The following is a 27,800-nucleotide window of genomic DNA, read 5'->3' on the forward strand; positions in this document are numbered from 1 at the left end:
TTCTCCATCCTTGATCCCCATTTTATTCTCTACCATCGTGAAACTCCTCATATAACTTCACTAGAATTAGAGCAAGGATCCCTTGTAGAAAATTCGAGAGATTAATTTCACTTTAACCAACTAAATATATATATAACCTAAATTTAGATGACCAATTCAAATATATTCATTATCTTAAATTATTATAATAAACATTAAAAAAAGAAAAAAAAAAAGAGAAGAAAAGAAGAATCCATGGAAAACATATGGCAACCTATTTTGGGCAAACATTTATATTTCCCAATAAGTTTATGATATAGGTGGCAATGTATACCAAGTACAATTAACATAATCTCTCTATTCACATCCCCATAATCTGTTTTTCCATGTGATCTACAAAGCATGAATTATTCAATAATAGAACATCTCTTCATACCGTATTGAAACAGCTACTAATTCGCTTAGCTTTATTATGATGCAATCATCTCAAACAAAAAAATATTATTTCTAGACAATATTGGTCCTCTCTATAAGTAACGAATGACAAATACTTAACAAAAAGTAATTGCAGATGGATTGGAATATGAAACGTATTCACAATGTTGCAATTTCTTTAGAAGAGTATCCTGAAATAGAGGATGAACCACCCAGCCATTGAGACGACAGCAAATATATGAACCCAGAAAAGAATAGCAGCAGAATCTCTACCACAACCCCTTAAAGTAGCCACAGCGCCTACAAACAAGAATTTGCTTCATGAGTTTTAAGCCTTAACAAGCTTCACTATCTTTTTCAGGAAAGGAATAATGAGGCAAACATTGCCAATCAATTTGTTTCGACTGACCAGAGTATTGGTTCGTCTGTTCTTAGTCGTCAAGATTGGAAACTTACTCGAGAGGACAGACGTTGGCATTGAATGCTGAAGAAGAAGAACGAATCGGAACATCTTATCATCAGGAGGAAGGAAGCCAAGCTTGTCAGCCAACATGACAATGCCAAGTCCTGCAGGAGGTACCAAAACCAACCGTGCAAAAATAATAGCAGCAGTTGTCCGTAGCCCGAGTTTCGAACTTCCAGGACCTGCCAGAAAATTGAGAAGTTGTTAAGTTCTGTCTTGAAATCAAAAGATTTTTGGGTGGTTTACATGATTCTACTAAACTAGAGAAATGGTTAGATCACTAATCAACTCAAAAGCTTGAGCTGATGGGTTATAGTAAATTTAATCATATCCAAAACTTCAACATTCTCCTTCCTCCACACGAGACTTGAAAATTTTGTGAAAGACCTAACAAATAAAAAAGAATATTAATTGGAAAGGAATGCCATTATAAGAGTTCGAACACAGAAATTGCTACTCTGCTATCATGTTAAATCACCAACACAAAAATTTAAGTTGATGGGTGACAATAAATTTAATTATATCAAAGTTACGTGTAAAGTTACTCATGAAGATGATGTTCTTACTTTGCAAAAAACGTCTCTTCAATTATAATTGGAACGGCACTAACCTTCAACGAGGTTTCCTCCCAATGCCAACAGGATGCATGGAATCATAGCCTCCCTGACAACCACAAGCGCTGTTAGATTGTATTGGTAATGAAAATTTATAGTTATATACCCCAATAAATTTCCCCACATTCTAGTTTTCAAAATCATCTCATCCATAACCTATCTTTAAAGATTACAAGTCCATATCTGCCTTGAAATCCAACTCAAGGTTCAAAAACACACTATTTTAGGAGATTACAATATTTGCTCATATACTACAATTACTTTATCATATATTGCTTAGTTTACTATAAGAAGTATGTACACTTTCTCCATAAATATAGGTAAGGTTATATATCTAACTGCATGTATAATGATTTTTATATCCTCCTACTTAGTCATTATTTTGTTCACTGTTGTTCTAAAACCTATTCAGGAACAGAATCTACGAATGACATTATAAACACGGAGATACACCTGATTAGAGACAAGTCTTAAGGTGGAGCATATATGAACTCTGTTCCTTCCCCGATGCACTTTACTTTTGCAGATGCAATGTGGGACAATGCCACAATTTGAACTAAAAAATCTTCCTCCTACAAGGAACCAAACTTCAATCTCTTGTGGGACAAAACTTTTTCTGCAGGCTCTAGACAGGCAAGCTTCAATCCATTCTTTTAAGCTCCTTTCCGAAGAAAAAAAAAGAAAAAAAGCCACACTAAACACTTACATATGATGCAGCAACCAAATTGGATAAACCATTAGCAAATGTCCAATCATTACCCATCGATCATGAAAATCACAGCAGACTCAACATGTTAGGATCTTCCACAGGTCTAATGCTTGAGATGCATGCCACAAATGATCCTTTTATCACGCAGAAAATATAGCCTCATCTCCTAAATAGCTAGTGGCATGTCAAACAATTAACCCTAACCATGAAAGCGTCTCCTAACAGAAGTAATAATACTATTATCCCAAGAGTCTCCTGACAGGCCAACCAACACTAGTAACTCAATAGAAGGAGCATTAGAACAGGAGGAATATAAGAGCATGTAAGCAACACACACACAAAGGACTGATAAAAGACTACAGGAGGCTCAAAACAGCAGAAGTCTACTATCCTTTTTACCATTGTTTTTTTTATTCGCAACAAAATAAGCTCCGAGAGTTCCCAATCTTTTCAACCTGGTAGACACGGATGGCAAACCTTAATTTCCAAAACAAGCAGACGTTGGAGAGTAGGAAATGAACTCCAAATAATAGACACAAAACCAGAATGCAGATCTCAAGTCCAAAAAAGGAAAGGATCTCTTGTTTTAAGATTTTGAAATCTAGATACAAGCTGCTCTAAATTTTTCTTCATATGCCACCTTGAAGACTTTGTTTTTAACCTGAAAGCTGCAAGAATAATAATTTCAGAGCACCAAGGGAGGACTTGTAACTTAAACAGCACCGTAACGACCTAAAAAGGAAGCACAAGGAGGCTGGAGAAGAAGAAGGTATTAGGACAGTAGGCCTCTCGAGATTTCAATAGGGTACGATATTACCCACTTCGTGAACCCACATGGTTTTGGTTTTGGATTTTTCACAAAAATCCTTGTACCAATAAAAATGTTGCCTTTACCAAACCTTCTCCACTTCAACCTGATTGTGATTTGGAACTATGCCGGCATCCTCAACCAGAGGAATATAGAAATTAGCCAAAGCAATACATGGAACATCTGTTAATGGCTAATTCGAATCCTTACGACACGATCATCACAAACTCTAGGTATTTGAGCTCTTGACTTGAAACAAAAACCCAAAGAAAACCTTAAGATCAAATATTAGATCAAATATTTAGGAATATAGAATTTTATGTGTAGGCATCTAGCAGCCATTCTAAATAATAGACTAAAAGAAACCCTCCAAGAAAAAAACCACAGTGAGTTGGTGCAAACTCATCGATGAGCAAAGCAAAAGAATTACAATACTAAATAAAAAGAAAAATTGCTCTTCACAATTTTCCAGGATTTACCCGAGCATTATGCAGCTATCAGTGAAGAAAAATAGTGGAGCATCAGGAGTAAAGACCAATCGCCTTAAGAATGGTGTTGCACCCAAAATCATAGCTAGGACCTGTAACAGATTGCATAATCAATTAAGAATGGTGACAAAAGAATGTGGAAAGATGTCTGAATCTGGAAGTTCAGAAACCTCACCAATTTAACAAGAACCCCAAAAGCATTAGTAGATGAACAAAAAAACATTACTCTTTAACTTTGGGATAAATATCTGTTGTCCCCAAAGGGACAACTTTAGGATATATCTTCTCATTTGAAACTGTCTCATATTTATCATTATTCTTTCTTTTTCCCCCTTCATAATTTTTGCCTTCACAAGAGAACAAACCCAACTCACTTTTCTCGAGTACATCATTTCAGTTTACAGTTTCAAAAGAGGATGACCATGAAATTTAACTAGCGTTCACTAATTATAGTGTGATTCGTAAAACCAATTATAGACTACAATACAATAGAACACAGATATATACTAACCGAAGCAACAATAGGAGGCTGAAAAATTTGCTTGAGCTTCAATTTCTCATACCAATACACAAGGAAGCCCTTAGTCTGCATCCAAAGGAAAATTATGAGAGACGGCGCCAAGTTTGTATTTTCTTTCTGATGTAACGCATGCATGAACAAACTGACATTTAAGCTAACCTAATAAAGCCCAAAAAGAAAGTAGTGATCTAAATCTTCGTAATTTTAGAAAGAATGATTTTCTACTGCTTAGCTTGAACACAAATAAGAAACATGAAGCCAAGGACTGACACAAGTGATCTAAAATTCTTCTGACAATTTAACAACATATTAGTTTGGATAACCAAGAGTAGGTTTGTTACCATAAAACCATGACTAAGGCAACATAATTTAACTGATGAATAACCCAAAAAAAACAGAGCTTAGTTTTCATTACACTAAGAGTAGATTTGTTTCCATAGAACCATAACTAAGGCAACATAAATTAACTGAATAACCCGAAAACAGAGAAGCTGCTCAAAATCGAAGATGACAATATTTACCTCCATTATGTTAGGTGCAGACTAGCCTTATATTGGTTAAGGAAGGGAGAGATCCATGGTATATCAATTAGGACAATTATCTTCATTGGAATGAAGCCTTTTGGGTGGGGTCTTAAAAGCAAAGTCATTAGGGTTTATGCCCAAAATGGACGATATCATACTATTATGGAGATAAGTGGAGGTTTTGTTGTCCTTGTCCATTGGTATCAGAGCTATGGTTTAAACCTAGATGTGTGGGTGAGACCCTCAGCGATTTCAACCAAAAGGAGTGAGTTTTGTGGATGAATTCCAAAAGTGGTTGAGATGCAGTAAACAAGTAGGTTTTTATCAAATCAGATGGATTTGTATAGAAGGTAGACCTATCAGGTCGGGTAGACTGACAAGACTATATCTTTGTTTGAGGGGAGGAAATTAAGGGTGCGATAGGTGGTCGACACCAAGTGTATTCCACAAAGATGAACTATGGTTGTGCTCTATTTGGCTTTGCTATGGGCCTTGATAAAGAGCAAACTCTTGTAAGCGGTCAGGAGTGGACGACTGAGGAGGAGACTAAAGATGGTACTTTATTTGAGAGGATGATTGTTAGGTGCAAACAAAGTCCAACATTGATTAGGGAAGGAAGAGACTCATAGTATATAAACGAGGACAATTATCTTTATTGGTATGAGGCCTTTTGAGTGGTTCCAAAAACAAAGTCATGAGGATTTATTCTCGAAGTGGACAATATTATACCATTGTGGAAATAGGTATAGCTCCCGTTGTCTTTATCACTTATTCATATTCCATGTCATATTAGTATAAAATAATGTCATTTTAGTCTTAAAATTCTAAAAAATATAAAATATGCTATTATAAACTGATTAATAGAAATGAGCTTCACCGTGAATTCATTAAACTGAATACGACAATGCGCAACAAAGCAAAATAAAGTCTCTCACCCCTTCCTTCTTAGAAGCATCTGGATATGTTGAAGCTACCTCCTGAACGAGCAAGGGAACATGCGCAGGTGTACTATCCTTTAGCAGGTTCTTAACTGGAATGCGTTGATCTTTGATGTCAAATGTACCCTCAGGAGGAGGTGCCAACATAGCATAAACATAGGTGTAGAGGATAATTGCACCAACCTTGACATTAGAAATTAATTGTATAGGTATTATATAGTATTTCAGTTGAGTAAACTTAGCTAAGGTTGATTGTTAGGAATAAACGTTTTTTCTTTTTTTGTTATTATTATTATTATTATTCTAAAAAACACAAAGACATTGATAAGGTAAAAATTTCCTGAAAGAGTTACAAAAAGGCACCCCATCTTGAGTTAATTGCAAGGGAGAGAAAGTAAAAAAAGAATTTGATTGTGAATATCAATTAGAATAATGGTACATATCTATCAATTACTTCATTCCACTCTCTTTCTTTTTCATTAAAGCGTATATTTTTTTCCTTCACGCCATGGGGCCTAAATTATAAAAAGAATTTGTTACTTAGGAATGAATATTAGCCAAGTCATGGATGGGATAATCGGTATTTAGAATGATATATGATGGAAAGTAATTAAAAGTTCAACACAAAATAATATCCAATCTTAGATAAATGCACTGGTCCAAACGAGTCGAGCCAAAAATGCAATAAAACCCACCCACTGGCCAAATGAAATATAAGCAATCCCATCAGTGCTACACTTCTCTGCATCACCAAAAGGATTCAACTCGTCTCTACATAAAGCTGCAATGAGAACGAGAGGCACATTTCCAATGTTCCCTGAACCAACATCAGAACGTATAATTGCAATAAGAGGGCATAAATAATACGTTCACGTGTGAAAACCAAATCATGAAGATCAAGTAAACATTTTCACAGCATATATACAGCTACTGTATTTTAAAGTACAGAAACTCTATGATGATTTTTTCAATCCACTCTTCATCTTTCACATGGAAAAGGGAAAAAAACGGGTGAATTAAGACACAAGTCCAAGGATGTTGGAATTCATTCGACACAACAGGAAGTGTTTATTGACTATTATTACTTAAAAACTGATTATAAAATGCACGTACGATGTACATTTCAGGAGAGGGAAAGGGGAAAGGAAACTCATCTTTATTATTCAATCATTGTTATTTCCATAACATTAATGATATGATTATGCCATTAGCACACTGCCTTTGGCAGGCTTAGTAACAACTTGATATTAACTAACTTCTAACTAACAGTCAGTAAAGATTTACAAAAACAAGACTGAGTGGAGGCAATGGCGCAGGCATGGGTACCCGAATTAGTCAGGGTGAGGGTCTCAGTACCGGATTATCCAAAAGAAAAAGAAAGCAAAAGACTACAAAAACAAGAAACTACTAGTAGGAATAAACTCATCTTGAGTTTTAGGAAGGTAAGGAAAATGTATCAAGTGGATAGTATATACTAGCATCTGTCACATAAAGCCATTTCGATGGAAATTCCCTATTAAACTAGGTCTGCCTTGATTGAATTAGCAATTTTGGAACCCTCAGATTCGTTCCTTGGTCCATTAAGTTCTTGATAACGTATACTCATTTGAACAACTCTCCTAACTTATTTGCCTGCAATTGTCAATTGATGTCTGGCCAGCATGATTGATTCATGTCACATGCAGCACGAACCACACAGTGCCATTTAATTAGTGCACACAAAATTGATGCACAATCCGGGAGAAGAGAAATATTATTCTAGTTTTTTAACTATAAACTGACAAGCCATAGGGACTAACAGATGTCTGAAATAACCAGCCAGCCAAGTGACAGAAACAGGAAACAACTCATACTCCATACAAACAAATTATGTCCAAGTACTATTGCAAGATCAAGCGGTTTACCAATTCCAATTTGTACAATCGTGAACTTGAAGAAGGGGTATGGAGGACGAACAATTATTGCAACAATTAATCCTATAAGGGAACCTGATATGGAAGCCAGAACAACATTTGCAGGAATAAACCACCTACGTATAAGGCCACAAACGAGATTAGATAGCATGTTCTCTGTAAAAAAAAGATTCAAATCAAAACAAGAACGTGTGTATATGTATATTTAGCACCCACCATTTAAGCATTTTCTCGAGAGTAATAGTTTGCCCGAGCTGAGAGAATATTAAACATGGAAGCAAAAGCGAAAAAACCAACTGCAGCATAGAAGTAAAGAAAGAAAAATCATTCCGAGTCCATCTAAATACTATTCATCAGAACTTCAAATCAGCAGCTATGCATCTGGAAAACAATACAGAGTTCGTTCAGTGTACAGATTAGATGAAATTTAAGCAAACATACCCCATTCAAAAGTTTCCTTCCACTTGCAGGCAAGATGTTGACATATTTAGATGCCATAACAAAACCCAGAAAGCACATGGTGAAAACTTTGGCTATGGGTAGCACTGCAATCTTAATAGTGACAAGCAGAGAGTTCCCTCCCGCCTGAACTTCTGAGACGATGGCTGAAAGAAATGTTTCCATATTCACCTCCACCAAACAAAACTCAAAATCTGAAAGTCGTTCTATATGAAATACGGGTTTCTTTGTAAACCCCAAAGTCCAAACGGGAACAAATCTCAGAACCCAAGCTCAATCAAAACATGAAGTTCGGGAACTTTGTTTCTCAGTTTTCCTGATCACAAGACGAAATTTGAACCTATCAAAATAATACCCAACAAAAAAATGAACAGAATAATTTAAGAATCAGAATAAAAAAACGATGAAGTAGAACGATGAAACCATTTCGGAACCGGAAGTAGCATCACAAACAAAACAACACAAAATAAAAACTTAATCCAGAAATAGAATGTCGAAAAAGAAATGTTGACAACGACACAAATTTCTTGAAAAAAACATTCAGGCACTGGGACAGAGCTTCATCAAACACACATATTAAACCACAAACAGCCATAATTATTAAAACAAAACAAACCCGAGAAGCCATAACAACAAATCAAATCAGTGCCAGACAAAGAGACGATTAACGATTAACGAGAAAACACTTACAGAGAAATAAGAACAAATCCTAATCTGAAATAAAGAAAAACAAATTCAAGGGAAAGTGGGTAAAGAGGATGAAGATGAAGAGTTTGAAAACAGCTCTGGCCTCTGGCAATGACGATTAGCGGTGCCTGGTAGTAAAGCAACCGCGCGCCAAATATTACGCTGCTTAATTCCCCCTTTTCGTCGTTGAAGTGGAATCTTTCACAGCACAATCCGTAGATTGAAAACGACTTGCGAGATTTGACATTCGTATGCCACAAACTAACGATCTTATGAAGCTCAATACAATGAATTTAGTGGTTGAATTACGAATTTAGCTACGAAAGTTCAAAAAAATTTCGATTATGTTCTTGAATTCTCTCGGTTTCAAATTTACACCAAATGCCAACAATTAGCACAAAAAAGTATGCTCAGATGAGAGATTTAGTTTAGTTTAATGGTTTATTATTATTATTATTGTTGTTATTATTAAAAAGTTGTTTTAAATGGGAGATTTAGTTTAGTTTAATGGTTTATTGTTTTTATTAAAAAGTTGTTTTAAATGGGAGGACGACGGAAAGTATTTTTAAATATAATAAAATGTCACTATTTATCTTAATAGACATGGATAGATATTCTATATTTACATATATTCTAGTTCATTTTGTCATATTTAAAAGCAACTTTGTTTTATATTATTTTAAAATGAAAATGAAATTCAGCTAACAATTTTAGTTTGAATGTACTTTCACTTTCTTATTGGCTAAGTTTACCTTTAGAGTTTTCACTTTTTTATTTTCGTCTTTTTTGTTAGGATAATGAGAAATGTATATATCAAGTATTGTTGGGCTAAATTTTCTTTTTTCCTTCGATCGAATTTTTTTAACTAAGAAACAACATTTTTCTTCTCATAAAGAGGTCAAAATGAGAAATTTCTAATTGCATGGAAACAGAAGGTGATGGGAAAAAAATTATCATTACGGAAACCGTCTGTTCTTGACCATGATGGTCCCATTAGCCACTATTGTCTCATATACTTTCTTTTCTAGAATATACAAACATGTATAATATAGACATGGTTATGTTTGAATTATTCGTGATTATGGATGGTAAGATTTAAATTTACATCCTCTTTTTTTAAAAAAATTATTGTTTTAAGACTCTAAGACGACGTTTGTTCATCTGTAATCGAAATTGTTCCAACCAAAATAGATTTTATTAATGTGTCAATAATAAGTCTCAATCATAAAGGGACTTATATATCTTTGACCCCATTTATATATACATGTTGTAGGCGTAGCTAGATTTCATTAGAGCCGTTTACATTAACACTTACAATAGAATAAAACATGTGTAATTACTATAATGCCCTTGAGATTGAAAACAAATTACCAAATGTATTAAGTTGTTGTGTTTCAATATATATTTAGAATACTTTTGACGGTTTTTTCACTACTTTACGTTCTCCTCTACTATTCCTTGATCCAAACATATCATTATCGTTGGTATTTAATATCTATCAATATTGATAATCGATCTCTTCGTATTGATGAAACAATATATGAAAATTTATATATACGACTACCAATACCAATTTTAAACAAACCAAAATCATATGAACAGTAGTTGATGACATATGATGGAAAATCTGAAAAATCCTCAAAGAATAACACAAAAAAGATGAATAGGTCCCACGACCCACCTAATCTAATTAATAATGATAATCAGATTGATCATCCTGATTACAAATTTTTTTGGGACACATTGTTCATTACAATTACAAAATATTGGTAAACACACACAAAAAGAAACATAATTAATTGACCCCACTTTTCATATTATCATCCGTTCATTATGTTTACAAATGAGTAATGTGAACTAAGATATTACACGAATAATTTAGTATTTTTAAACAAATTTGAACTCACAATATACCAAATTATCCATGTAGTATCTTAATTGCCCAAAAAATCCATTTATTTATGGATAATTAGATATGAAAATACTATCTTGTTTATGTTTGGAGAAATGAAATTTTTTCTCCCATTTAAGTTTTTTTTATTAAAAATTAACCATTTAAATGTACATTTCGAATGTAGAACTAACAATTTAATAAAAAAAATATTTTACTAAATCATCAATTTTAAATAAAAAAATGATGAACAGATCATTGTATCAATTCAAATTATGAATCAATTTTGATTCCTTTATAACTGGATTTGAAATTCTTAATCCATAAGATTTCTTTAAATGCAAGTGTTAAATTAGAATCCTATAATCAAATAAATGGTAGCATGCTATAATCAAAAGAATAATAGGTTTTTTTTTTCTTCTTTTTTTGGGTTATATAAGAGATATTTCAATGGATTTTTATTATTTGTCTTCTATTTTTCTTTACTTATTTATAAAGAATTACCTGATAATTTTTTCATACTAATTTGCCAAGATTTTGGTAAAAGAGATTTTTTCTTATTATGATTCCATTTTAAAATTATTAATACATAACAAAATAAATAGATTAAACTGATTTCCACTAAATTCTTTATTATACCTTTAGTCCTTATTCACCATGGTGATGGTTAGAATTCACAGGAGCAAATCAAATAAATTAACAAATCTAATTTATAAAAACATAAAACTAATACTCAAAACATTATCAAATACGACCTAAAATTTTTATTTAACCAAACTTATCATATCTTTTCTATTTTTTCATTTATTTTAACTTTAAACACAAAATTAGTCCCTATAATTTGGAAGAAGTTAGAAATTAGTCTTTATAATTTAAAAATTTAGAACTTAGTCCTTTTGATTTGACAAAATCTCATAAATAGTTTTTACGGTTTGATAAAGTTATCGTATATAATAATCCTTATGGTATGGATTGTTTATGAAAATTTTATCAAATCACATAAACTAAATTCTAATGGGCTAGTTGCATAAATAGAATTTAAGCCAAAAACAATAGAATATATAGTACAAGGATAAAATAATTGCAAATATAGATTAAAAAAAAATAGTAAAAAGACTAAAAAAAAAAAAACTCATGTCTAGCCACCATTTTTTTTTTTTGCCTTCTTCCCGGTTTTTCTCAAAATTAAAACTATCATTGATAGCAGCTATCAGTGATGACCATGATAGGTTCTATCAGCTGCTATCGTGATAGTTGCTATCAGCAATAGCTTTCAATTTTAGAAAATTAATACAATCCTGAAATATTAACTTTTAATTTGCTATCAATTATTATTAGTTATCATTGATTTCACTTTCATCAATTGGAATCAACGTTGAAATATTACTACTTAAGGCTATTATGGCTATCAATGATAGATTTATAAATAGTGATCAACTTTGAAAGAAGACCAAACAACTTTGATTACCATAGTAGTTATCACTAATAATCTTTTTATCATGGCTATCACTGATAGCAGTTATCAGTCATTATCACTGATAGACTTTCATCAATAAGAATCAACCTTGAAATATTAACACTTGAGGCTATTAATGATAGATTTCTATAACTTGTTATTACTTTGAAAGAAACTCGATATATAGATATCACTTTAAGTTTTTATCACCGATATCACTAACATCACTCATATTGTGGTTATCGTGATAGCTTCTTTCAACTGATAAACATCACTAATAAGATGCTATCAACAATCTCACTGATATCATGCTATCAGTGATAGTTTCTTCTATCACTGATAACGTGTTTATCGGATAACTTTTTATCATCGATAACATGCCAATTAGTATTAGCTCCTATCATTGGTAACATGCTATTAGTAGTAGGCTTTTTATCAATCATAACCACTGAACAACTTTTTGCCCCTTTCTTGTCCTTCTCAAACATTTATAAGTCTCTTTTTTTTTCGATGATAGTTTCTATCACTGATAAACATTCTATTAGTGATAACTTCTAGGCATTCCACTTAACATTTTAGTTCGAGATTCAACTTTAATTAAATTAAATTCACTAAGTTGGCTACCAATGAATAGATTTCTACAAGGGGCTATTAACTACAAAAATATAATCAAAGAGATTAGCTATCAATGATAGAAAATATTAGTGCTATCACTGATAGACTTTCATTGCTATTTTATATTTATTATTTGTTATAATAATCAAACTTGATGATTGGCTTGTTGGTGTTAAGTCACTTATGAATTGAATACTTTCAAGTCATGCGTATGGAACTCAGCCTCATAATTCTTATGAAAAAAAAGGGGAAGAAGAAAAATTCAAATAAAGGAAAGAAAAAATTTAAAAATAAGAGAAAGAGAAGAAACAAAAATTGAAGAAAAAGTAAGAAATTAAATAGAAAAATGAAAGAAAAACTAAAAAAGAAAGAGAAAGAGAAGAAAGCAAAAAATCAGAGAAAGACAAGAAAATAAAATAATAAAAAAAAGATAAGGGAAGAAGCAAAAATCGGAGAAATGGAAGAAAATAAAAATTAAAAAAAGGAATAAGTAAGAGTGAAGAAAGAAAAAAAAAAGAATAATAAAAAACGGAAGAAAATAAAAATAAAAATAAAAAGAAGAAGAAGAAGCAAAAATCAAAGAAGAGAATTAAAATAAAATAAAAAGACTAAAAAAAAGTTGTACAACAAAATAAGACAATGGAGGGCGAAATTGAAAATTTTAAAAAAATTCAAAGATTGACTAGTCAACTCATCCATATTTGCAAATATTTAAAAAATGTAATATATTTTTAGATTTTTTCTCTTATTCTACTATACATTACAAATATCTAATTATAAAGATAACTTTCTCTAAACCCTATAGATCATAGTCCTTAAAACTTTCAAATATTATAGTTTTAGCTTTCAAATTTATATCATGAAATATTTTTTGATATTTGCTAACACCTTTTAGTTTTTAGGTAAAATGTTTAATGTGTAATTTTCTTTATTTTTTTTAGTATAATTAGGAGTAGGGGATCCAAATCACAAATCTCGTGGTTTCTAGCACATTCAAATGTCAATCGAGCTATGATCGGTTTAGCATTGATTTTCTTTATCTAATTAGTAGATACATAACATCAAACATGCATAATATTGAAGCTATTATAACATCTTTTTTCTTTTGTTTATTACCATTGTCCAGTTTGATATTTTATTTATTTATTTTAATCACAACTTTTCTACAAGGATTTTATATTTTTTTTCTAATGCAATATTCTTAATGAAATTCTAAAAATAAATAAATATATATTTTTTTAAAAAATTAATTTGAATTTTAAAAGATAAATAACAAAAAGAAAAAAAAAACTTATAACTAGTATTTATGAACTTAATTTTCAAAAACAATTGTGAAATCTAATTAAATTAAAAATCTATAGTTAAAATTGATCTTGATTATTATTATTATTATTGTGTGTGTGTGTGTGTGTTTGGTTTTGTTTTTATTTATTGCTTTCATGTAAAATCAAGATAATAATATAAATATTGAAACTGTATGATTAGGACCCATTAGATGAAACTTTTGAAATGAAAGAACTTCCTCTATTTTGTTCTTTTATGCTCTTTTTAGTTCACTAGTTGAGAGTATTTTTTTTCTTTACCCTTATTGTACAAGGTACTCCAATAATGGAGCCAAGTCATTGAAAAGACAAATGAGTTAATGTGTTGTATATAGAAACAAACCAATCACCCAAAAAAATGGAATGTCCAAAAATCTAACCTTACTACATCATTGACCTAATAATCTTTAGAAAAATAAGAGTCTATATAAAATCGAGATAAGTATTGATTTTAAATATAAAATCGAGACAATAATTTTTTTTTCTTTAAAATATTTTAAAAACTTCACAATCTCCAAAAAATACATAAAACACTCGTAACATTGTCAATTGATTTCAAGATAAAACTTCATGGTTGTCTAATATTCATCCGTTAGAATGGTTTAATCATTTTGAATGTTAGGGGTCGTTTGGGGGCAACAACTAGAAACTGGTGGAATGGGTTATTATAGTCCACTCCATATTTGAAACACCAAATATAATGATGGCGTGTACAACTATTTATAATCTACAACTAAGTATAGTAAATATTATTTCAAAACCTTATTTGTTACACCCAAATATAAATTATTATAATACAAACTAAAATAGTTTGCATATTAAACACTAACTATTATAACCCACCAATTATAATAATAAATTCAACATCCCAAACATCCTCTAAAAGCCTATTTATTGACATTCTTGTTTCTTATTTATCATTTTATTTTTTTATTTTTAATAAATAAATTTATTTGGTAATCCATCTCATTCCATGTTCTTAATTTTTTTTAAAGGAAAAAATTTTTATGAATAAAAAGATCTAAAAAAGATATAGACTTCATAGAAAAAAAAAATCAATAGTAAAAAAAGTATTTTCCCCTATTTCATTTATGCATAGTCATCTAATTTTGGGATGTGATAACCTCTTATCTTTTCTATGATATGACGTTATCGTCTCTCTTTGCTTTACTCCATATTTCATTTCAAGTCTTTTTTAAATGTGCAATTTACTTTAAATTCCCTCTTTCTATTTTTTCCCCTTTGCATTATCTTTTAAAGTTGTTCCTTTTTCATTTGCAAACAATTCTTTTAGGGGTTGTTTCACCGCCCAAGTGATTTGGGCTAGGTGGATTTTTTAAGCCCGCTCAGATGTTTGTTTGACCTATAAAGAGAAACGGTGGGTTTAATAACCTATCGTTTTACTCCCAACATTAACTCTCCTAAAAATGTGTATTTTTAATTACTCCCCTCTTAACTCTACTATATTGTTTCTCTCTCCCCTGTTCTCGCTTCACATTTCTTACATTCTTATTTCTTTCATTTTCTCTATTCTTCATTCATTTGATTCGTCCTCTTTGTCTTCTCCGATTTTCTTTTCTTGCTTGATTTTCTGTTCTTGCATGATTTCTTTTCAAATGTGTGGTTGTTTGTTGTAGATTCAAATAAGTTTATTTTTTCTCTTTTATTTTTCGGAGTTTTTTGTTCAGTTCTACCTTTTTTTACGAGTTTTTTTTGTTCAAATCTATTTTTTTTTTAAGTTTTGTTGGGATTGACATCCTAAATCTCTCTTATATTCTCGTAGTTTGTAAACTTTGTATAAACAAATTGTTATTATTAAAATAATTATTATTTTATGAGCATATACTCAATCCAATAAACAAATATCCTAGTTTATTTTATGTAATTTAAACATGTATGTAGAGACATATAGGTTCATGTTTAAATGATAACCTAAATGGTCTTTAGTAGATGGATAAGGTTTGGTACTTTATCTTGGTGACACTATGTATACGACCCATTTTGTAGATGTTACAAGTGTTGTAAAGTACTACAAATGATCTAATCCTGATCATTCATGTGGAGACATATGAACGAGGGTATCCTATACAAAGAATTTGTATAAGACCGAACCACGAAACTAGTATCATTATATAACTCCGTTAATAGTAGATACTTACATTTCACCAGAATGACCATAGGTGACATGATCCTAAATCCTGAGTGAGTTGTGAACTCCTGTCTATGAAGGCAGTCCTTTGATTTGTATGGATGAGAGTGGCCAAATAGCCGACTCAATATACCTACCATTTTAGAGATTCGTCTGATTGGGGAGTTGGGAACACAACTATACAAGATGAAATTCACTCATTCCTTGATATCGAGGTAAGTAAATAAGTTGCTCCTTTAAAGGCCGATTCTGGGACTTGAACAATGTGACCACACTCTCTCTTAGCTCGAGAGGAATATAGTCATAGTTGGACTATGACTTATTATTCATTAGAGGGATCAGTGATACTTAAGAAGTTAGATGTAACTATAGGGGAAAAACGGTAATTTTGACTCAGTTGTATTTACGAGCAATTTGTGAAGGGTCGTCGCACTGTTGACTAGTTATATCCAATGGACACAAAAATATATTTGTAGTGCAAAGAGTGCAGTTGTTGGTTTTTAATAGAGTGATCGACAGTTAATGGATATTGGGTAATTTAATTAAAGAAGTTTAATTAATTATCCAAGTACTATTGGAACTTCAATCTACATGTCCATAAGGTCCCATCTGTAGCTCAATAGAGATTATTGAGAATTAATGTTGGATTAATTTGAATTGTTCAAATTAATTGAGAAAATTAATTAGATGTGATATAATTAATTAAATTAATCATATGTAATATAATTAATATAATGTATTTGATACATTATAAGACAATTTATTTTGAGAGGAATTAAATATTTGAATGTGATTCAAATACTAGTTGTATGGATGAGAACCATATAATTGAATTTAATATGAATTCAATTTATATTAAATATCATGATTGAATGAGAAAAAAAATCAAACTATAGATTATATGTTGTATTTGATACAATATAAAAACTAAAGGTTATGTGTTATATTTGATGTAATATATAGTTTGATATATAATATATGATAAGTTGGTTACCATATATATATATATTAAGTTATTTGAATTTATTAAATAATTTAATTAAGGATAACTCCCTCCTCTATTTTTCTCAAATTCAATTGTGTGGCTAAAAAATAAGGAGGAAGTTTTTTTTTTTTTTTTTTTTTTTCCACGTCTTCATCTCCTTCACGAGAAGGAAGATAATGAGTTGCTCTGGGTGTGTTTTCCTTTCGGAAAAAAAATTCCCTCCTCTAAAAAATCCTCTCCCTCTTCCCAAAAAGATAGAAGAACCCACACCTCCTGCTAATTCTTAATCCTTAAGGAGAATACAGAAGGTTCACTTGTATTGGTTGTAAACGATAGAGAGAGGCGGAGACTAAACGATCATTGCCAAGAGACTAAATGACAGAAGCAGGAGTCTACACAACAGAGGTGAGAGTGTAGACGATAGGGGCAAGAGAGTACACGACAGAGTTGAGCGTGTAAACGATAGAGGCAGGACACTACACAATAGAGCCAAAAGTGTAAACGATAGAGTGTAGACGATAGAGATAAGCAACTACACGATAAAGTCGAGAGAGTAAACAACAGAAGAAAAGAAAGAAATTTACTAGACAATCGACCTTCCGTGATAATTAAAGCCTGTTGTGTAGTAGTTATTTATTAACGTATATATTGACACATGACATAATAACACTGGTTTAGAATAACAACCATGAGAGAGAAAGGAGAAAATAACAACCAAAATAGTGGAACATGAAATGCTGAAGGAAAGCAGAAGAAAACGAAGGAAAAATATGTTGTAATCAGCAGACATGAACGACTCTTTTATCATTGGTGACAATTTGAGTTGCTATAGATTTTTGGAGATCGAAGTATTCGTGATCAGATCGAGGAAAATACGTGAAGACTTTGGATTCTTCAAGGGTAAGTTACTTCTTCCTACTTCCTTTTCGTTTAGCATGATGTAAAATTTGTATAATGCATAATTTGTATGTACCGTAAAATTTAATTATGTGAAATCTGTGAATTGGGAACGATCCCGCTTCCGGGACAGACCTCAGGGTTCCATTCAAGTTTTTTGTTTAGATCTACTTCTTTTGGGAGTTTTTTTTTTTTTTTTTTTGTGTGTTCAGATCAACTTTTCTTTGGAGTTCTTTGTTCAGATATACTTTTTTGGGATTTTTGTTAATACCTTTTTATATTTTGTTGAACTTTTATTAACACAATGATAACGTTGCTTCACCTCTTATATCAATAGAAATGTTAATATAAAAAGATGATTGACGTATTCATATTTTTTGTTCTAACAAAATTAGAAACAAGAAAAAAAAAACAAGAGTTAAAAACAAAAACGTCATCAAACTCAACATAATTTATTAACTTATTTTTCAGAGTTCAAACATAATATGTTATTTTCAAAACAGAGATTTTTGTATAGATAACATATTTTCGGACCCTTTAAAGGATTAATGACTCCTCCATTTTTTTTTTTTTTTAAATATAACCTTTTGTTTATGTCAAAAGCACACTACCACGTTTTAGAAGTATTACGTTAGGGATAACTATAGTCTTAACACGATGATCACGTCTATCGCGATATTCATTTTCTCACATTTTGTTGTGCTTTCACCATGAATCGGTGGAGTGGAGAAAAGTGAAGATTGTTATAGACATTGCCCTATCGTCAGAGCTATGATAGATATGACTATCCTCACGCGATACTGTATAAAACACAGTAGTACACTATGATGTAAGCAAAATGTTAGATTTCATGCATTTGTAGGGGCATATAATTAATCACTGAGGTGCCCATGAAAAGATCATCTACACAAAAATCTCGGCAAAATAAGCATAGTTCAACTTTTATAATGCTTATACTATCAATCTCGAAGTTAAAAGTTCAATTATTTCACCCTACATAAATATAATAAGTTATTAAAAAGATGTTGTGTGGGCCCTCAGGCCATGGAAGTACACTTATAATTTAAAGATCTTAGGTTTCAATCGGTTCATCATTTGTTTGAATATTAATATTTTTTATTAAAAAGTATTAGGTCAGCAAATCTTCAAGAGAGAAAAATATATGATTGCAAAAAGTATTAGACGTAAGCTGAAGTGTTAAGAACTCCACTAGGTTGATAATATATTGCTATATATGGAAAGGAAAAGTAAAACATATATTTGACGAAGAAAAAGTAATTGATATGATTGCATATTTAATTTTGGTAAATGAAAGTTGAAATATAAAATAGTTATTTTTCTTGGTATATAAAATATTGAAAGAAATAATATACTATTGTATAAAATATATTAAAGGAAAAGTGTATATAAATTTGGGTAGGATTCAAAATCGGTTGAATATATACTATAAAAGGTTGTTTGAGTTTCGAATTAGATTTAAATAAGTTATATATGTATGTTTTTTAATATATTAGTTGTTAGAGAATATTTTGGACCAAAAGACATAATTGACATTTAGCTTAATTGAGAAATCAACGAATTTGAACGATTAATTGTATATAACCAAAATAGCGCATGATATGGGCGCATCACTTTTGTTTTGTACAAAAATGATCAAACATCTATAAAAGCTCATAAAACTAGTTCAAAATAGTTAGAACTAACCCAGGGTAGTTCAAAGACATGTTTTACTCAATTTATTCATTAAAGTCATTTTAGGGTAATAAATTTCATGTGAAGTGGTTCTTTTGCTAGCATAAAGTAATAAAATAGATAGTGAAAATCAATACGTTTTACATTTATCATCAACCATGAAAAAAAAAAAAGAAAACACCTGAAACCCAAGAGTTTGACTTAAGAGGATGAGAGAGAAGAGATACAGTACATGCAAGGAATAGAAAAATAACAAAGAAAGGGAAAAAGAAGATGCTCGATCAACCCAATGTCGAAGTCAACCAGTAAAACACTGACACGTGGAAGATACGGATAGTATGAAATGAACTAGACATATGGATGCAGTTGATGGAACGTTTAAGTTCATTCTTGCCAAGGTTAACTTAGCACGGAATCGACACCTCACCATGGAAGATACATGAAGAGATTTACTACTACGAAACGAAAATGAATATAGGAAATAAGAATCTTTCTCAGGTCGACCATTGGGAGGATTAGACATGATGAGGTTGAAGCAACATATGTGACAAAGGATTGAAGCCACACTACCATAATCGAAAATCCAAAATCACAGGTTTTTTTAACGTAGGTTAGATTTAATTAAAGTGTTGAAGTCCACCAAAAGATGGACAGACTAACTCCACTTAATTGTAGGAAGATGAAAACCAGGGAACTAGTTAGATATAATGACAATCTAGTCAATATTCTCGATTCGCCCTGTCTCTAAGGAAAATTACCCTGAATCGACAAAAAAACCAAGTTCATATACTTATGCCCCTCAATAAAGGATAGACACAATATAATTTTTTGCGTTTAATGCTGCTTAATTGTGGTGGATACGTGCTAGGAACCAAGCTAAGTATTGAAAAAAAAAGTTTTATTATATTTTCAAGGCACGACCAAGGTTTCGAGAATGATCTCAGAAAGGTTAAGTTAAATATGACTATACCAGCTACAACAAGACCGGTAAGTCAAAAAATGAGACTAAAAGTCACTAAGAAAGCGACAAGATTAAGAGATATACTCCCAAATTTGTATCAAGATGACCCTAGTTATGAAATAGCTAGTCAATTCACCATCCCTAACTTGGAAGTAAGGGCTAATGTTATGAATAATTTTGGACCAAATGATATAATCGAAGTTTAGTAAATAACATAAAAAATAAAGTCAAGAAGATAACATAATTCGAGCTAAAGTGGCAACTTAGGACCAAAATGGGTCTAGAGACAAGGGGGTTGACCTGCGTTTGGCGCAAACCAGCATGCTCACTCTTGGCCAAGGTCGAGGCTGATCCTTACAAACACCTAATGGGGTTGGCTTAAGGGATCATCTTAGGTTTGAAATATGGCTAAAGAAAGATTCATGTCGAGGTCGACCAGAGCAAAATACCAAACGGGGCACGTCCCTCGCATGCCATAGCCTAATAAGTCAAAGGATAAGCTAAATGCAACTCTGAAACTCTAAGGGAAAGGTCTTAGATCAACTATGCCTATAAATACATCATGATAGCTCTAGGAAGAAGTAAGTTTATTCTAATACTCAAATTCTCTACTTTCTATACATATACACTTTCTAATTTCAGTATCGAAACCTGTGTGGCAAACATCATAACAATGTGTATTATGTTACGAATTGACCGTTATTGTCATGTGAAAGTCAATATATTTTGACATCGACATTAGATATTAAAATATATGATTTAATATTGCTAGGTTTGAATTAAAAATTAAAAATAATCTCATTTTTTTTTTCATGTACTCTTAAAATATACTTTTAAAATGTAATTATTTTAATCTCTTTATTTTTTTTATTTTTTTTAATCACAATTTCAACACTAATTTGCTCAATAAGTTTCTTAAAATGCAGTCATAACTTTACTTAAAAGAGTTTCACTTCTGTATAGAATTTGAATTAAAAGTTTGCAAATGGAGAACAAAAATAGTCATATTCTAAAAGTATTCAAGGATTGAAACAAACTTTTTAAAATAGTAGGACTAAGTCGGATGAAACTCATCGGAAAAAAATAGTTGTTTTCAAAATATAAACGAACCAAACTTTATAAATATAACAAAATGTTATTATTTATTAGTGATAGGTACTATCATTTTATTATTGTCTATCATTAATAGATTGTGACATTTTGTTATATTTATAAATATTTTCAGTTGTTTTTTCATTTAAAACAATTTCTTCGAATAAAAAAGAATAATGGGATACAATGCAACAAGGGAATTTTGCTCTAAGTTTTTTCTTTATAATTATTCATTTAGAATTTATGGTTTAGAGATAATTAAAATCATATAAATTTGAGAGTTGTATCAACTAAAATTTTGAATCAATGAATTTATCAATTAAAATTTCAAGACTACTAAAAATATGACATTTGTTGACTTTTTTGAGCAGCAACAATGTCACTGTCAACAATAAAAACACCTGTGTATAATTTTATTTTTTAATAACAATAGGGGTAGAGGCACTACAAGAAATTTAATGTTTTTAGTAGCAAATTTTCTTTTGGCGTGTGACATAATTGTCACTAAAATTTAATTTTTAGTGACATTTAAAAGGAAGTGTCATAAAAAGAGTAATAATTAATGACGATACAGTGGTTGATGTCACTAAAACTTTCAATGGTTGATGTCATTTAAAGGAAGTGTCATAAAAAGAGTAATAATTAGTGACGATATAGTGGTTGATGTCACTAAAACTTTCAATGGCGTTATCCTCTTGTCATTGGATGTGATAGCTTTCAGTGACAATAAATCTCGCCACTCAAATTTTACGCGTATCACTACAGATACATTTTTTTACTAGAGGTTTTTTACTTAATATCAAAGACCTCATTTTACTCTCCCTCGCGTCTCTCTCACCACTTTTACTAGAGCACGCGTTTCTTCACCATTCTCACTACGACGGTTGTCGATCTCTCCCGTTACAACCTATTTCTTCATGAATAGCACAAATTCTCTTCACCATTCGGTCATCGAACCTCTCTCACCTGGTGTCCCGGTATGTTCAATTTCTTTATTTTTTGGCTGTTTTTCGCGGTCTTGGATATGATAAAGTTATTTTACTTAAGATTTTGGTGCTCATGAGAATTCCTTTTGCTTTAGACCAAAGCTGACTAGCATGATTTGTGCTAAAATAGCCTTCCCCAAGTAGGCTTAATTACTTAGTAAGAAACGTTTTGTTTAATTTAATATGTTAAAAACAAGAACTTTGAGGTTGCTTCTGAAATTAACATATTGATATTTATCCCATTGAATCCTTTAATTTTGATTATCCCCACAACAAAATAAAGGTTATGAAAGAAACATTAGCAAGGTTGATAAGTGGATCAGATAGGCCAAATGAAGAAAGGGTTCATGAATGAGAGGAAACTTGAAAATCTAATTTTTATAACAGTATTATGAAGTAGTAAAAAAATTAACTACAACTTCATAATACTGTTATAAACCATCTAAAGCATGTACCAACTAAACTGTTATAATAGTATTATGATATATTCATAATGTAATTTTTAAGATATCTGAACCAAAATTCTAGTTAATTTTTTTTATTAGTTTGTGGACAAAAGTGAATATATTAAAAAAAATTGTAGTATGTACCAAATAAAGCATGTGATGGTTTATAAGTTACTTACGATTAATCTTTTGACACTTTATTTGAAAAAAGATGCCGGTTGTTCTCTTTGAAGTTTAGTCGTTTTTTAAGTTTATTTGAAAAGCATATGATAAACTTCTTTAAGATCCCATTATATAAGATACAATGATGTTTATACATAAATGTTTTAACTTTTATATTTGCTATATAGGATTTCCAAACTACTTCTAAAATAATGTTTTTGCTAAAGACATACACACTTGTTTTGCTTTTGCATATTTATAAGTTGGGATGTTTAAAAAACTCGATGATCCGAAAAAACCAATCAATCCAATCCAACCTAATCCGTTCGATTTGGGTTGAGTTATGAAATTTTTTGGGTTGGGTCGGGTTCAAATAAATGAAAATTTTATGGGTTGGATTGGTTCATGGGTTACCTAAATAACCTAAATCAACCCGAACCAACCTAAATTTATTATTAGCTTTAAAATATATATATATATATATTTTGCTTATATACAATTAGATATACTATATTTATTTTAGTTTTCTTTAATTTTATAAGTTTTTTGGATAATTTATTCTTCAACAACTCTTAAAAATAGTTTTTTTTTGCACTTTAAAAAAAGTTTATACATTATATAAATTGAAATTGAGTTGTTAATTTTAATTCATATATGAAAATAGTTAAATCGAATTTTTACGTATTAATATTTTACTTCTTTTTATTAAAAAAAATTAAATAAATGACCCACATAACCCGAACCAACCCAACCCAAATGTTTCATGGTTGGGTTGGGTTGGGTTCATTTTTAATGAGGGTTATTTGGATTGAAGAAATTTATAACCCGAACAATTGAATTGGATCTAAAAAATCCTTCAACCCAACCCAACCCAACCCACGAACACCCCTATTTATAAGTTTTGACAAGTTATTCAAGGTTTGGTAGGTTAGTTGTTTATTTATATTTTTATTTCCCTTACACTATTCTTATTTCTTATATGTTAGGTATATCAATGGTTTTGAGTACTTCATTGCAACCACACATTTTGTTAAAGCTTAAAGAACTTGGTGGGGTATTTTTTTTTGGTTGGTTGTACTAACAAAGTGTAATTTTTTTGCACACTAACAACATATTATACTTATTATACTTATCTTGGAAAACTGGTGGATGTTCACTTTGACAAATGGTATTTAGAATCTAGATTTTTTTTTTTTTTTTTTTAAAGATATGACATATTAATTAATATCTTTGATTCTATATTGTTTTGTTTGAGGCGTTGATATTAAGTTTGCTTAAATTATACTTCGGGTTTTTTTAAACGTTTAATGTGAGGTTAGAAATAGAAACAATTTAGTAACTTAATAAATGTTCAATTTCTATGACATTGGATATTTAGTGACAACACCAATGATAGTCGGATAAGAATTTGTTGTCTACCGAAATTTTTTGTGACGAAAGATGTCACTAAAGCTCTTCATTAATGACAAGCAAATATTCGCTATTGAATATAAGCTTTAGTCGATGCATCAATAAACATTATTTTCAATGACGCAATTACATCACTGAGAACGAAATTTGAATGACGTTGCATTCTCACGTCACTAAAAGCTAAGGCAGATGTTTTAAGCGACGAAATGATCACGCCACTAAAATCTTTAGTGTTGTTATTTAGCTTTTAGTGACGTTTTTTATGTGTCACTTAAAGTGTAGTCTCTTGTAGTGAGAGATTCAAACAATAAATCTCTCCGTCATAATACAACTGTTTGCCAGTTAAGCTATGCCCATTTTAGTAAAGGTAGTCATAATTTGGCATCATAGAATTTTGGCTTAGAATCTTACAAGTTAAAAAAAAATAGTCACTTTTTAAAAGTATTGAAAACTCGTCCATATATATATATATATAATTTTAAATCTCGTTATTTGAAATATGAGGAATGATTTTAAAATAATTATTTTGTTTGGAACAATATAGATTTGAAATGAATGTATTTAAAATTCTGTGTTTGGATTGTAAAAAAAATAAATAAAAATAAGAATTTACTGATATAGACTTTTAACTATGATGTGTTAATTGAAAGCTAGAATTTGACAAGGTTAATTAAGTAATTTATTTTCAAATACTATACAATCCTACAAAATATGAGCATTTTAGTCTGAAAATTTTTTAAGTAAAAAAGTGGATTTGAAATCACTTTGAATTTTAAAATAATTCTATTTTGTGGCTTACAAACAATAGAATTTATTTGAAATTTATTATGAATTGAAATCCCTCAAAATTACAAGGTTCTAAACATCTATCTTAATGGCCAAGAGAAGTTTTTTTCTTTTTGTTTTTCTTAGAAAAAAAAAACCCACGTGTACTCTTAAGATCTAAAGTTTGTATTAGTTACAAATAATTATTTTCTCTTAATTCCATTTCGAAATTAATAATTATTTCACTTAATTCCATTTCAAAATTAATTTAAAATCATCTAAATAATTTTTTTTATCTCAAAATTTTACCAAAGATGTTTGAAAAATATTGTGTAATTCTTAAGTAGAGAAAAATAAGAAGATGAAAAACGGTTCAGATCTAATGTAATTCTCACTACTATCTTTGATTATGCATTGCTTTCTTATTGACACATAGTAATCCTTTGTATTTATATACACATGTGAAAGTTATGTACATTACCAATTTTTAAATGAAACTTTAATAGAGGTATAAAATTATTAATTTGAAATTTTAATTGATAAAAAAAATTATAATTATAAATTGATTATTATTATTATTATTTAAATCCTACCTACTTTTAAGTCGCACATATTGATAATTAAGCTAAATGATGGACTCATACGAGATTGATGTGTTATATATTAGAGGAACAACCAACAACCAACAAGAGAAAAAAAAGGAATCTTATAATTAATAATGCATGAGGATATTCAATATAATCAAAGCATCTATTATTTAAGTAGGTCCCTCGTAATAATTCAACTCCTAAGAAAAATTATTAGCCACCTATTTTTAAAGTTTATTTCAATATTCTATTGAAAAAATGATTATGTTGACACGTGGTACTTAAAATATAAATAACTTTTCTTTGAGATCGTACGTTAGAATCCTTCTATTCATTATTTGAATTTTAATATTTAAAAAAAAAGGTGAAATTTTCACGCATATATAAAATGTCAAACTATTTACGAAAATAGTAAAAAAAAATAAAATCCTATCAAAATCTATTAGTGATACACTTTTATCGGTTTCTACCCAAGAATATTAAAATGTTACTATTTTATGTAAATAGATATCTTTATTTTTCTATTTTTGAAAATTTCAAAAAAAAAAAATATTATAAAGTTCTTCAATTAAAAGGGGGAAAAAGTTTAACTTCTCTATAATTTAGATAGAAGTTAATTTATCTCGAAGTTATCCTTAATAAAAATGTATATATTTATTTTATTAAATAAAGTTACTCTTGCAATAAATCTATATTAACTTTATTTTATTGATCAGTCGTTTTCCTTTTTAGGTTTTTTACGTTTTAAAATTTTTTAGTAAGTCTTTTAGTAGAATTTACATAATATAAAAAAAATTGAGTCACAAATATTGTTGGATATTTAAAACTTGTAAACAAAAATCAGTTTTTTTTTAACAAAATTTAGAATAAAAATTCGATAACTTTTAATTTTTGTAGTTGAATAAAGAACCAAACAATTAGAACCTCCAATTCAAATATACATTAATACATTATATTATACTGACTATGTGAGTAATGTTTATTTATATCAGTACAAACTTTAAAATTTTCAATTTAGGAATTGTATCTATCATCTAGCTAGGCATTAATTTCGGTTGATGATCTTGCGATTGTAATAATTGAATTATATATTAAAAGGTCTTTAACCCAACTGATGAGTATACATCATATTTAAAAGTGTAATCAAAGTTTTAAATAACGAAACTAGATTTGTGCGTGTCATTCTTGCGCAGGGGCCCTGCTAAACTAGATATCTTTATGATATTTCACACAATTTTGCACCTTTGATACAGAGGATTACAGCTCGTATTACAAGCTGAGCAACGAGGTCACTCTCCTTTGCTGGGAGGTTGCAGCTTGTTAGGTCTGTTTTACAATCTTTTCAGGTTTTTTGGTGTAGCATCTTCGTATTGCCTATGTGTGTAATTCATGAGGTTGATCGTCTGTTACGTAGTTATTTATGGAAGGGTAGTGTGGTGAGTCGGAGCGGTGCATAGGTGGCGTGGGATGAGGTGTGCTTGCGTTGGGAAGGGTGTTGGGTGTGAAGCATGTGGCCTCTTGGAACCAGACTGCTATTATGAAGCTACTCTAGCTTCTCTTAATTAAATCGGGGTCAATATGGGTAGCGTGGGTGGAGGCGTATGTTTGCGTGGGCAGTTGTTGTGGGCTGTTCGGAGTGAGATTGGGAGGTCTTGGTGCTTGAGGGTTATCTTGCGTAGTAGAGATAGATTCAAACATCTGGTTCGTTTGATGATTGGTGATGGACGGTCTTGTTTTGTTTGGTGGGATCCTTGGCTATTAGGGGTCGTGATTTTGGATTCATACAGGTCTATGATGGTTCATGATGCAAGGAGTAGTTTGGAAGCGTGGTTGTCGGAGTTCATGGA

The 27,800-nt window shown here is 30.6% G+C and overlaps 1 protein-coding gene across 2 annotated transcripts; it reads right to left on the bottom strand.

Annotated features, from left to right (window-relative positions):
• Nucleotides 1–310: 310 nt before the first annotated feature.
• On the bottom strand, nucleotides 311–8,901 carry LOC120073373 (protein PIN-LIKES 6). 2 transcript variants are annotated; one of them, XM_039026192.1, is made up of 11 exons: nucleotides 8,541–8,901; nucleotides 7,833–8,166; nucleotides 7,608–7,687; nucleotides 7,383–7,507; nucleotides 6,174–6,295; nucleotides 5,476–5,661; nucleotides 4,008–4,082; nucleotides 3,488–3,588; nucleotides 1,488–1,540; nucleotides 871–1,059; nucleotides 311–714 (listed from the first exon to the last, which is right to left on the bottom strand). In XM_039026192.1, exons 2-11 carry the CDS (start codon nucleotides 8,013–8,015, stop codon nucleotides 593–595), a joined length of 1,236 nt encoding a protein of 411 aa, XP_038882120.1. In that variant the 5' UTR covers nucleotides 8,016–8,166; nucleotides 8,541–8,901; the 3' UTR covers nucleotides 311–592. The 2 variants fall into 2 exon arrangements, with proteins under 2 accessions (XP_038882120.1, XP_038882121.1); XM_039026193.1 differs by having other exon boundaries at nucleotides 7,833–8,190.
• Nucleotides 8,902–27,800: the final 18,899 nt, after the last annotated feature.

The sequence above is a fragment of the Benincasa hispida genome, chromosome 3 (assembly GCF_009727055.1).
Source record: "Benincasa hispida cultivar B227 chromosome 3, ASM972705v1, whole genome shotgun sequence".
Taxonomy (NCBI): Eukaryota; Viridiplantae; Streptophyta; class Magnoliopsida; order Cucurbitales; family Cucurbitaceae; genus Benincasa; species Benincasa hispida.

What these genes read in the sequence shown, in the direction of transcription:
- LOC120073373 (XM_039026192.1), bottom strand. Translation starts at nt 8,015, where the DNA reads ATGGAAACATTTCTTTCAGCCATCGTCTCAGAAGTTCAGGCGGGAGGG. An exon ending in ATGCTTCTAAGAAGGAAGGG is followed by an intron (nt 4,083 to 5,475) that starts GTGAGAGACTTT and finishes CTTTGGATGCAG; the next exon opens with ACTAAGGGCTTCCTTGTGTA. An exon ending in GCCAACGTCTGTCCTCTCGA is followed by an intron (nt 715 to 870) that starts GTAAGTTTCCAA and finishes TCTTGTTTGTAG; the next exon opens with GCGCTGTGGCTACTTTAAGG.